The sequence below is a fragment of the Prionailurus bengalensis genome, chromosome C1, assembly GCF_016509475.1.
Source record: "Prionailurus bengalensis isolate Pbe53 chromosome C1, Fcat_Pben_1.1_paternal_pri, whole genome shotgun sequence".
NCBI classification, from domain to species: domain Eukaryota; kingdom Metazoa; phylum Chordata; class Mammalia; order Carnivora; family Felidae; genus Prionailurus; species Prionailurus bengalensis.
In genome coordinates this window covers 64,707,393-64,719,793 of record NC_057345.1, presented here as the reverse complement: position 1 = coordinate 64,719,793, position 12,401 = coordinate 64,707,393, and the positions used below count along the sequence as shown (strand labels likewise).

The window sequence follows — 12,401 nt, the reverse complement described above, 5'->3', positions numbered from 1 at the left end:
ATGTTGACCACAGTCTCTAACTATAAACAATTAAGTTTGATAGTAGCACACAAAAATTAGTAAAGACTTATGTATTTGGATATTTTAAAATGTGTTTTATTTTATTCATTTTATTTTATTTTACTATTTTGTTTTATTTTATTTTGCTTTCAAGGTGGAGATGTGTCCACCTTAAATTTTTTTTAGTTAAGTATAATTGGCATACAATATTGTATTAGATTCGAGTGTACAACATAGTGATTCAGTGATTTATATACATTACAAAATGATCACCATAAGTCTAGTTACCATCTGTCACCACACACAAAAAAAGTTTTTACAGTATTATTGACTATAGTCCCCATGCTGTATTTCCTTGTGTCTTATTTATTTTATAAATGGAACGTTGTACCTCCTAATCCCCTTCACCTATTTCATCCATCCTTCCACTTCTCTCCCCTTTGGCAACTATCAGTTTGTTCCCTGTATCTGAGTCTGTTTCTGTTTTTTCCTTTCATTTGTTTTCCTTAAAAAAATTTTTTTAACGTTTATTTATTATTGAGAGACAGAGAGACACAGAGCATGAGCAGGGGAGGGGCCGAGATGGAGAGACACAGAATCTGAAGCAGGCTCCAGGCTCTGAGCTGTCAGCACAGAGCCTGATGCGGGGCTCGAACTCACAAACCGCGAGATCATGACCTGAACTGAAGTCGGATGCTTAACCACTGAGCCACCCAGGCACCCCCGTTTTCCTTTTTAGATTCCACATACAAGTGAAATCATATGGTATTTGTCTTTTTCTGTCTGACTTATTTCACTTATTATAATAACCTATATCCATCCATGTTGTCAGAAATGGCAAGATATCATTCTTTTTGATAGCTGAGTAATGTGTCTTTGTATATTTTATATATATATATATATATATATATATATATATATATATATATGCCATACTGTTTTTGATTACTATAGTTATCTGGGAATGTAATACTTCCAGCCTTGGTCATCTTTCTTAAGATTACTTTGGCTATTTGGAGTCTTCTGTAGTTCCCTACAAGTTTTAGGATTATTATTCTAGTTCTGTGAAAAATGCCATTGGTGTCTTGATAGGGATTGCATTGAATCAGTGGATTGCTTTGGTAGTGTGGACCCTTTAACAATATTAATTCTTCCAATCCATGAACATGGTATGTCTATTTATTTGTGTTGTCTTTAATTTCTTTCATCAATGTTTTATAGTTTTCAGAGTACAGGTGTTTTACCTCCTTGGTTAAATTTATTCCTAGGTATTTTATTCTCTCTGACACAATTGTAAATGGGATTATTTTCTTAGTTTTAAAAATATGTATAAATGGGAAGAATGGATGGCTTTTTCTTATAGTACAATTCCTAATTTCAGACAAAACCCAGCATTTGTCAAGTATCACGATAACAATTGTTGCAGCAAGAATCATCTATGGATGCTAAAATTAGCACTTATGTTGAGAAACAGGAAATTTACCTATTTAAAAATATCTTTCTGCAAGATTCCTAATAATTATAAAAGGGGGAAATAGTAATTTTTATAGTGGAGAAACTTGAGACATGACTCATACAAGTCAGGGTTTTTCAGAGAAACAAAATCAATAAGATACATCTATCTATAGAGAGGTTAATTTTAAAGACTTGGCTTATGTGACTGTGGAGGCTAACAAGTCTGAAATCTTGAGCAAGCTGGCAAGCTAGAAATTCTCCTGAATCTGAAATCTGGAGGGCAGGTTAGCAACTGGGAAGCTCAGGCAGGGTTTCTGTTTCTGTGGGGGAATATTGCTTCTTTCTCAGGAAACCTCAGTCTTTGTTCTTATCGCCTTCAAATGATTGGATGAATGCCCCCCCAACACACACAGACACACACACACAGACACACGATAGAGGGTAATCTGCTTTACTCTAAGTCTACTCTGATTGTCAGTGTTATGAAATCTAAAAAATATCTTCACAGAAATAGCTAGACTGGTGTTTTCCCAAACAACTAGGCACCACAGCCTAGCCAAATTGACACATAAAATTAGCCATTACACTACCTTAATATAATAGAGTTTAGCATCACTAAAAATGAGACATAATGACATCTTGTACCTCCTGATACTATACACTTAAAAAAGTACAACATCATTTTAATGGTACTACATGGCCTTACTTTAAACTTAACAATCACTAAGTTCATTTAGCCCTAATGTTGGATATAAGATCAATATACAAAAATCAGTGTATACTAATACAAACAGGTAGAAAATGAAAAAAAAAAGCAACTCCATTTATAATAGCACCAAACCTATCAAATACCTAGGAACAGATATAAGAAAAGATGTGGAAAAATCTCTATATGGAAAACTTCAAATTGTGTTCATGAATTGAAACACTTGATATTGTGAAAATGTCAATTCTCCCCAAACTGATCTATAGAATCAATGCAATCACAATAGAAATCCCAGCAGGTTTTATTAAATATGGAAAATGACACTCTGATTCTAAAATTGTATGTGGAAATACAAAATGCCAAAAGTAGTTAAAGCAATATTGAAGAAGGTGAATAAGCTGGACACTTTCTACTTCTAGATATCAAGATTTAAGAAGTTATAATAATTAAGATAATGAGGTAATGGTGCAAGAGTTAAAAATGGTACAGAACTCAAAGTTAAGAGACAATTCAACATATATATGGTAACCTGTTTATCGCCAAAGCAACACTCTAATTCAGTGGAGAAAGGGTGGTATTTACAATAAAGGGTGCTGTACACTGGATTTCCTTAACAGTTAGGGGGGAAGCTTAACCCCTACCTCACATCATATCCTGAAATTAATTTTGGATGGATCACAAACCCAAATACAAAAGGAGAAAAAAGATAGAAGAAAACATAAGAGATGGTCATGGGCTGGGTAAGAATTCTTAAATATTTCATATTATACATGAAATACAGACACATGGAATTAAAATTATTAAAATTAAGAACTTTCAGTCATCAAAATATACCATTAATACAGTGAAAAGTCAAGCCATACACTGCAATAACCAAGGAGCTGAATCTACATTATAAAAAGAATTCCCATAAATAAGAAAAAGCATGACAACCCAACTAAAAGAATGGTGAAAAGCTTTGAACAGGCATGTCACAAAAAGTGGTACAAAAACGGTCAATAAGCATATGAAAAGATGCTCTACTTCCTTTTTAAAAAAAAATTTTTTTTAATGTTTATTGATTTTTGAGACAAAGAGAGACAGAGCATGAACGGGGGAGGGTCAGAGAGAGAGGGAGACATGAATCTGAAACAGGCTCCAGGCTCTGAGCCATCAGCCCAGAGCCCGACACGGGGCTCGAACTCACGGACTGCGAGATCATGACCTGAGCCGAAGTCGGAGGCTCAACCGCCTGAGCCACCCAGGCGCCCCTCAACTTCCTTATTCATCAAGGAGATGTAAATCTAAAGCCATGACAATTTACCACTATATAGCCGGCAAAAGGGATACATTTGTAAGGATTCCCGACACCAAGCACTGGTAAGTACATAGGGCACCTGGAGCTCTGCTATTGCTGGTGGGAGTGTCGAATGGTGCAACCACTTTGGAAAACTGGCAATATCTAGTAAGGCCCAGCACAGATGTACCTGCGACTCAGCAATTCCACTCCTTGCCATACACCCAATAGAAACAAGCTCTGTGTCCGTTGAAACGAATATACAAGAATGTTCATAACAACTGTATTCATGGTAGCCCTCAACTGGAAACAACCCAACGACCACCAATATTAGCATTGCTAATTCTAATGTGAAGTGATCCTATACAGCAATGAAAAAGAACCACTGCTATAGGCATCAACAGGGATGAATCTTACAAACATAATTTTGGCTGAAAGAAGCCAGACACAAACTATATAACATGTAATTCTATTTATATGAAGTTTAAAAACTGACAAAATGAATCTACATTGGTGGATGGAAGAAAGTGTTCACCCTTGACAGGGAGGCTGACTGCAAGAGAGTATGAACGAACCTTCTGGGGTGCTGGAAATATACTATATTGTCATCTTAATAGTGGTGACACGGGTGGAAGGATGTATAAAATTTCATCACTCTATATACATAAAGTTTGTGTGCGTTATTGGATCAAAATACCTTGGCAAAAACTAGTCATGTTAAAAAAAAAGAAATCAGCAAGATATTCTTCAGGAAGAATAAAGTGAGGGAAAAATTGCCCTACAAGATACAAGGACTTATTATAAAGCTGTACTAATTAAGACTGTGTGGTATTAGTACAGAGATAGACAATTTGATTAGAATGAAACAGAATATAGAGGACAGAAATAAATCCCCATATATATATATATATATATATATATATATATATATATGGAAAATTGATTGCTGATCTTTGGAGAAGAATGAATTCTTCAGTAAATAGTACTAGGACAATTGGTATTTATAGAAAACAAAAGCAAGTTCTACTTTACTTTGTCTATTATACAAAAATATAAATCTCTTACTGCCACAAGAGAGACAAAATTTTGAAGATTTTAAGAATAAAATATAAGGAAATAATTATTGATCAGGAACAGGGCAAGATTTATTAAAGAGGGTAGAAGAAGCTCTAATCACATACAAAGATAGGAAACATGACTACATTGAAATTTAAAACTTCTGTTCATTGAAAGTTACCATAGAGAAAAAGAAAAGATAGGCTACAAACTGGAAGAGGATATTTGCAAACATATCATCAACAAAAAATACTATCTAGAATATATTAAGAATTCTTTAAGAGAAAAAAGGAAAAGTGAACTAACCCACTAGGAAACTGGATAAAAATGGATAGGCATTTTACAGATGAGAGAACACTAATGGAAGAGAAAACATGCTAAACATAAGGAGAAAACAGTCAAGATCACAATGAGACACAATTACATGCACCAGAAGGGCAACATTTCACAGTCTGAGAATACCAACTCACGTGTTAGCAAAAATGTGGACAACTACTGTTAGGAGTATGAAGTGTCCAACCACTTTGGAAAACAATCTGGCGATATCGTGCACGTATGAACAATTTTACTCTATAGCTCAGCAATTTTATTCCTAGGTATACACGCTATATAAAAATTCTTACACACATGTACTAAAAAAACTTTCCAGGAATGTTCATAAAAACATTGTACATATTAGCAAAAACTGAAAACCCAAATGTTCACTGAAAGAATGAATAAAAATAGGTTCTGGAATATTCACACACTGGCATTATACAATCATGAAAATAAACTAGAGTTATATGCAAAGAAAATGGATACATCTTGGGAAGAAAAAGCAAGTTTTGTAACACTAGATACAATGTTAAGAGTCTTACAATGTTTGTTAATAGGTAAAACTAAGTAACATTATTTATTGGTATATCTGTATATAGTGAAACTAGAAAGTAAGAGAATGGTAAATTGAAAATCCAAGAAAATAGAAGGAACACTCAGGCGGGCTTCAAGGATAGTGGTGATATTCTCCTTATGTCTGCATCATAATTTGAATATTTATCACTTATTTAACATGTGTCAAATATTACATACACTGTGAATACAGTGAAATAGATTATTTCAATATTCTAATAGAAATTGCTATATATAGGGTTAAATTTCTGCTAGGAAGTACATGGTGACTGAAGGCAGAGAGACTCCAGAGACAGACCCTGTGGCTTCCAACCTGACTTTCCCACTGACTAGCTGCATGACCTTGGGAAAGTTACTCATGTGCCCTGTGCCTCAGTTTTCACATCTGTTAAAGGGGAATGATGAAAGAACCCATTTATTAGGGTTATTGTGAGGATTAATTGCAGTGTTACATGTAAAGCACTTAGGGGATGCCTAGGACATGGCAAAACATGTGTTGACTCTCATCTTCATTGCCTTAGGGCCAGACACACAACTTCTCTTACTCTCAATTTATCTGCACAATGGGATAATAAGACTTTGTGAAATTATATATATATATATATATATATATATATATATATATATAGCACATGACATTGTGCAGGCCACCCTGTAGATATTCAGTAGCTAAAATATAACTTCTAAAATTTTGATTCAATCTCATGGATTTCCTATGTTTGGTTTAAAAATTAAAGAAATAGTCTCATGGTAAAGAATAAAGATGCTATGCTTGAGATGATTTATGTACATAGCAAGGACTTCTTTTACATGTAGTTAGACATGGCATTTACTAGATTTTCCCCAACATCCCAGTTGGGATTGTTTGAAACCCTGTTATAAACTGTCTTTCCTAATATTTTATGAAATAACCTTTTGTGATTACAATAAACATTTTGAAAATGTAGGAAGCTCTGTAATCCTGTCCGTTCAGAAGGAACAATTCTCTTCAGTTCCAGGTAGTGTCTTTTCTATGCTTTTAAAAATGAAACTGAGATCACACAGCTAAATAAATGTGTGGAAGGGTGGACAATGACAAAAGATGGATTCCATTATTTCACATGTTCAAGAAGGTAATGACTATGGTTCCTTGTGGAGGCACCCTTTGGCAGCCAACTCACCTTTACTGACTTGATTCCATCTTGCCCTCTCTTGTAACCAGGAGGTAACTGGACACCAGATGCTGGCCAGGTGGTGACTCAAGATGGCGACTGGGCTGCTCCCCCTGGGGCACCTTCTCTCAAGAGTTCTCTTCTCTCCTCACATTCTGGTAGGGATAAAAACATTTGGGATCTGCTTCATGGAAGCAAAAGGGTTTTTGGAGTTCTTTGTTTGTTTCATTTTGATTTTAAGATAAATGTACACTTAATTGTTATAGACTCTCAGAAATCACCAGTTGGATTCCCAGCAGCTTTAGGAAGCTGTCAAGTTTAACGCAGGCTGTAACTCATCTCATTTTAGCCTCCTTTTTGTAGTTGAACCAGAGAAGTTAGAGCCCAGGCTGCCTCTCCGGCTTTTTATGTATGATATAGCATTTGTCAATATTAAATTTAATGTGTGCTAAGAGCAGCTTGCTAACAGTGAGAACACAAAGCTTGCTGAACTTCACTTTGTCTGTGTGTTCAGTACAGCCAACATTAACAAACCTAATGAATTCAGCTACATTATCCTACCCAAATCTAGGTCAGTTCTGTTGATTAAAAATGTTATAGGTTTGAGGACTGACCCTGTAAAAACTCACTTAAAATTTAACTACTTCATCACTTTTTCTGTCTCCTATACTTCTCAAATGGAAGAATATATACCAATTACCAATCCAATGGGCCACCATTAAGAGGTCATCATCAACAACAGACATTTATTGAGCGCCTACTGGGTGCAAGGCACTGTACTAGGCAGGGGGCTACAAAGACAAAGGAAAAACAGTCCCTGCTCTCAAAGAGCTTACAATCTAAAGAGACTAACAGGACACATACATAAAGAGACAAGGACAATTCAAGGTAGCATATAATATTAGGGCACTGAGTAAAAACAAACACAATCACAGCCTTTTTTTGCTTTTCTATGGCGGCTCAATACCCTGAGTAGGTAGGGATGAGTGGGCTAGAATAGAGGGCTTCCTCCTGCTCGTTTTTTAAGCCTATAGACCCTCTCTCATCTCTTTCCACTCCAAAGTATTTTCTGGATGTCCTAGAACCTAGGTAGCGGATTCACTTTTCCCCCCAAGGCCTAAGTATTATAGTACTCTTTGAGGTGGCCTTCTGATAAGGTGACCCACTGTCCCAGTTTGCCTGGGACTTGTCCTAGTTTTAGCACAGAAAAGCTGTCCTGAAACTCCTCCCCTCCCTACTTCCTCCAGCCTGGGGGAAACCAGGATGGTACTTCTGAAGTACCCAGTCCCATAGCCAGATGTAGTCGTCCCACCTGCGATGGTCATTGCCTGGCAGGGCCTACCCTGAATCTGGTCCCCAAGTAGGTCTCTAGTTTAAAAAGCTACAAGGAATACCTTAACAGCCTCCAAAGACTGCTGGCTTAAAAGCCCAGTGTAAACAAAAGAAGACAATCAGGAGAGAATGACAGCAGAAAGATGGAACTGAGGTTCAAGAGAGAAGCAGGGAGGATGGAAGGAATCACTGGATCAGGTATGACATATGACATATGTTAGAAGATCACCTCCTAACACTGTAGAGAGCATAGGGATCTCAACGTAAATCTATGTAATACTCTGAATCTTCACTCCAGTGGAATTCAGAGTATATTTCCAAAATGAGGTCACTCCTACATAAGGGCAAATATTTGTGTGGGTGTTAAGCAGGTACCTCTGTATTCAAATCACAGTGCATTAATCCTGACCGAATTCCAGTGTGTTCCTTTCACTTGTACCTACCATTCATTTAGCTTCCAAGTCAATAATTTTAACTTTTGAGGTGAGTTCTTATTTCAGAATGAGGTTATATCCTTCAATTTTAATGTAATTAAAATAGATCAGTAATGGAGACTATTTCAGCAAACAAAGGTAATCTGTCTTGAGAGGCATTGTTTGGAATCTGATACACATACACATACCTGGCAGTAATTTAAGGATTCCAAGAGACCACACACAAATTTCTCTTTCAGGTGCAGTATTTTGTGTTTTGCTTTCATTTATTTTTTGAAGAAAAGCTCTCACTCTGAAGTCTTAGGACCTTGGAAGTTCCCGAATCGCTCTGGTTTTATGTCTAGCCCTTAGGTTAGCACATACCAGGGTTAGTGAAGCACAGGGACTTAGTTACCAAACACCCATTAACCATAATGGAAATCACACAGCCAAGTCCCCATGCAGCACACTGAATATTTACCTCCTAATGTTCTTTTAATGTACGCTTTCTTGGGTGAATATTTACTGTAGAATATTAAATGTAAGATTCCTCTTTTTATGGGCCATTTGAAGTGATTGATTTTGTTTGTGAATTCCTGTATCTTTGCCCATAATGGCTATCTATTGTAATGGCCTCTGCCAAATGTTCTTGCATTGAGATAACAGACGCCATGGATTGGCCAGCTGTGGCTTTGTATTATTGTGGTCTTAAAAGCTAGGAGGTAGCTGATGACACAGTTGGGAAAGAAGAAAAAGGTGTGTAACATAACAAGTCTGACTAAGGCTTCCAACACAAATGGATATTGAAATCACTGAGGTCTGTAAACATGGTTCTGTAGTCATCTTTTATATCAGAGCTGATGTTTAATGGTGCTGAATGGTGTTGAGACCCATAGTCACTAAACGACACTGGCAAGATAAGAATTCAATTGCCCACAGTCAGGATCATCAGCACAATCTATCAGAGTTCTAGGCATTTTCTTTAAATGCTATAATAAAAACCACTGCCCATGTGATAATTCTTGTACTTATTTATGCCATATTTTAAAAAATATAAATCCACATACATATCTTAGCTACGTTTAGATTTAAGCTATTGCCCCAGTGAAGCCAGGAATTTCAGAATTTGGTTGCTTTTCACTCTTTTGAGTATTTGGGAGGAAGAAGTTGCAAAAAAGATGGGAGTTATCAGATGGTCTTTAAAAAACAAACAAAAAAAACCCAAAAAACAAATCCTAAAACCTAAAGATAACACAGGCATTTGAGATATTATTAGAGTAGGTAATACAGCTATATCTTCACATGTCCCAAGTATGCCTTTCCAAATTTCCATAAAAATAAAACTTGTTAAAGGAGCCCACTTACATCTGAACAACATAATGTCTTCAAGCGATGGTAAAGGTGGCCTATAAATCAATCATGAAATTCATGCTCTTTTTCATACGTTCACAAAGTATCGTGTGTTTAGAGTCCATGCTGCAGAAGGCTGTGCTGGAATAAAATTCTACAGTCTCTTTAAAAGCGATGAGAAAATTTAAAGAACACATACATTTCAATTGTACTGGCTTTTAACAGCTCAAGCTAGACCACAATAATACCAACTTTGTTTCTGCTGTATAAATATCTGGACTATGTCTGCATCTCAAGCACAGCACTCCATATAATTAATAGTACTAGTTAGTGCAAGGGAATGGAATCTTAGCAGTAATTAAGGAAAGGGAAAGGAAGTGGCAATGTGAGAAACCTTCTTTAATCACAGGTCAGGTCATGTTCTGTAAAACACTCTCAGTCCATATATAATACTTGCTGGTGCCTTCAAATCTAACATCGGAAAAGCTAATGCCTTCTAAGTCATGTGTAAAGAAAACACTGGTATATTTTTTAAAAAGACTATTTTGAAGAATATCACCAGCTTAAACGAAGATCTTTCCTAGTAACTGATATCTTGGCCCTGAATAAAATAAGTCCTTCATACTCCTCCAGACCGGGGAATGGCTGTGAATATAATGTATGTAAGACTTGCAATGAGTGAATCTGAAGAGTTCACAGGATAAATGAGTCGTATGCTAGGGAATCTCCTTGTATTATCTTCTCACTGATTCAAAGACAGTTCCTTGTTCCTGGAGCCAGGGACCATCACAGTTCTCTGTCTTCCTCAGTTTTTTCCTTTTCTTTTTTTTTTTTTGTGGTGCAAGAAACACCAGAAAAGCAGGGGGGCAGTTTGTAGCCAATGGGGACCAGGAAGGAAGTTATGTTTTTAACCACAGAGGGAGATAGATAGCAGGGGAATGAAAAGATCCCCTATAATCAGGCTTTTGCTACTGCAGAAGCCCCATCATTCCAAGTGCAAAGTCCTTAAATGAGTCAATGAGAGGCTCACAGAATGTTACATTTGGAAGGAAAAGTATGCGGTCGTCTGGTACAGGGACATCATTGTCAGACAAGAAAACGAGGGTTTTACGTCAGGTAACCTACATCAACTATTACTAAAGACAACTATCTTTAAGTTTCTTTTGTTAGTATTGTTTTGTTGTAATAACACAGTTTTTGGTTTTCAATTTTGTCATTTAGAACATTTCCTTATGTTAGAAAATGTCATGGCTATTCTTGAAGCCTAAGGGTTCAAAAAATACAATGCAACATTTCCAAGCCAATGGCATGCTAACAGTGAGCATCATGAACACAGTCACTCGCCAACCCTATTCTAGGTGTTTTCCAACCATCATTCAGGATAAAAGAGTTAAGAAGGATAAATTACCACATAATCATAATCTATAAAAATACTGGCCTAGAGTGCACTAAAAAACTCTCAGTAAATAAATATTGGGCATTTGTTTTATGAAAGTCAGTGGAGATGTGCTCTTCAGAAATCATGTCCATACTTTCAGGCTGCTTTTTTTTTTTTTTTTTTTTTTTTTTTTTTTTTTTTTTTTTTTACAAATCACACACACAGAGCCCAACAGATGACAAAGATTATAGATCAGGTTAGGATACAACTTGATAGAAAAATGTCTTTTGATGTGGTATTTCTATAAAGGAATACAACTAACATTGTTGAGTTGCTTGTGTTTCAGTTTTGAAGGCAATACTTAAGAGATCCAGAATGATTTTTAGCCATGGCAGCATCATTGAAATGAGTGGTTAGCTCCTAAAGTAACCCCTTTTGAAAGGGATGATACTCATTAGGACATATTAATTCTGGAATTTCTCCTTACAAACCAACTGCACTGCTTGGTAGTCATGCCTCAGAGGCATCTGTACATGTTGCTTCTGGAGGAGTTTCCTGCTCGCAGTTTTGTCCCTCTTTTGTGTCTAGTGGCTCAGGAAGTTCAGTGGCCTGGTGTCTGATACAGTATGTACTTGAGATTTCGGTCTGGCACACTCATTCCTCAGAACACAGGTTTATTCTCAGGATGATTTATAGCAAGCGATTCTGGTTTCCAGTTTGGTTGAAAGAAGTGAATGTTGAATGTCCGTGCCCAGTTCTTAAAGACGCGTTTCTCTGTGATAAAGCGGTGATGACTACCCTTCCGTCCTCGCTCGTGGGAGAGGTACATTGTACATTCATCAGGTCCAAAAGGTTCGTAATAGTGATAAGGTACTGAAGGGTGATTGGGGTCCCTGTAGGAGGAAAATGAGATAGCTGAACAGAGGGGAAAAAATTCCTTTGGCTGATTAAGCTGATAAGCACAACTCATATTTCCAAGTTAAATAAATTTCAATGAATAGTTTTTCTGAGATGTACACAGTAAGCAAGTGGAGAGGTTTTGGGGTTGTGAAATAAATGCGCTGACCGTCGTTATCAAACAGAGAGAGTAAAAGTATACCATAGGACCTTCAGGTTTTGCATATTAAAAAATTATTTTAATGTTTATTTATTTTTGAGAGAGGGAGAACACAAGCAGGGGGAGGCAGAGAGAGCAGGAGACACAGAATCTGAAGCAGGCTCCAGGCTCTGAGCTGTCAGCACAGAGCCCGACAGGGGGCTCAAACCCATTAACTGTGAGATCATGGCCTGAGCTGAAGTCGGATGCTTAACCGAGTGAGCCACCCAGGTACCCCCAGGTTTTGGGGATTTAGAAATTACGTATTACTAAAAGTTCCTACTTCTACTCTTGCCCTGT

The 12,401-nt window shown here is 36.8% G+C and overlaps 1 protein-coding gene across 1 annotated transcript in view; it reads right to left on the bottom strand.

Annotated features, from left to right (window-relative positions):
* Positions 1-2,444: 2,444 nt before the first annotated feature.
* ST6GALNAC5 (ST6 N-acetylgalactosaminide alpha-2,6-sialyltransferase 5) overlaps positions 2,445-12,401 on the bottom strand; it is a 180,629-nt gene continuing 170,672 nt past the window's right edge. The window contains exon 5 of the mRNA XM_043575307.1: positions 2,445-11,898. Coding sequence (XP_043431242.1) covers positions 11,667-11,898 — 232 coding nt within the window. The 3' untranslated portion in view covers positions 2,445-11,666. The remainder of the gene's footprint in view (positions 11,899-12,401) is intronic.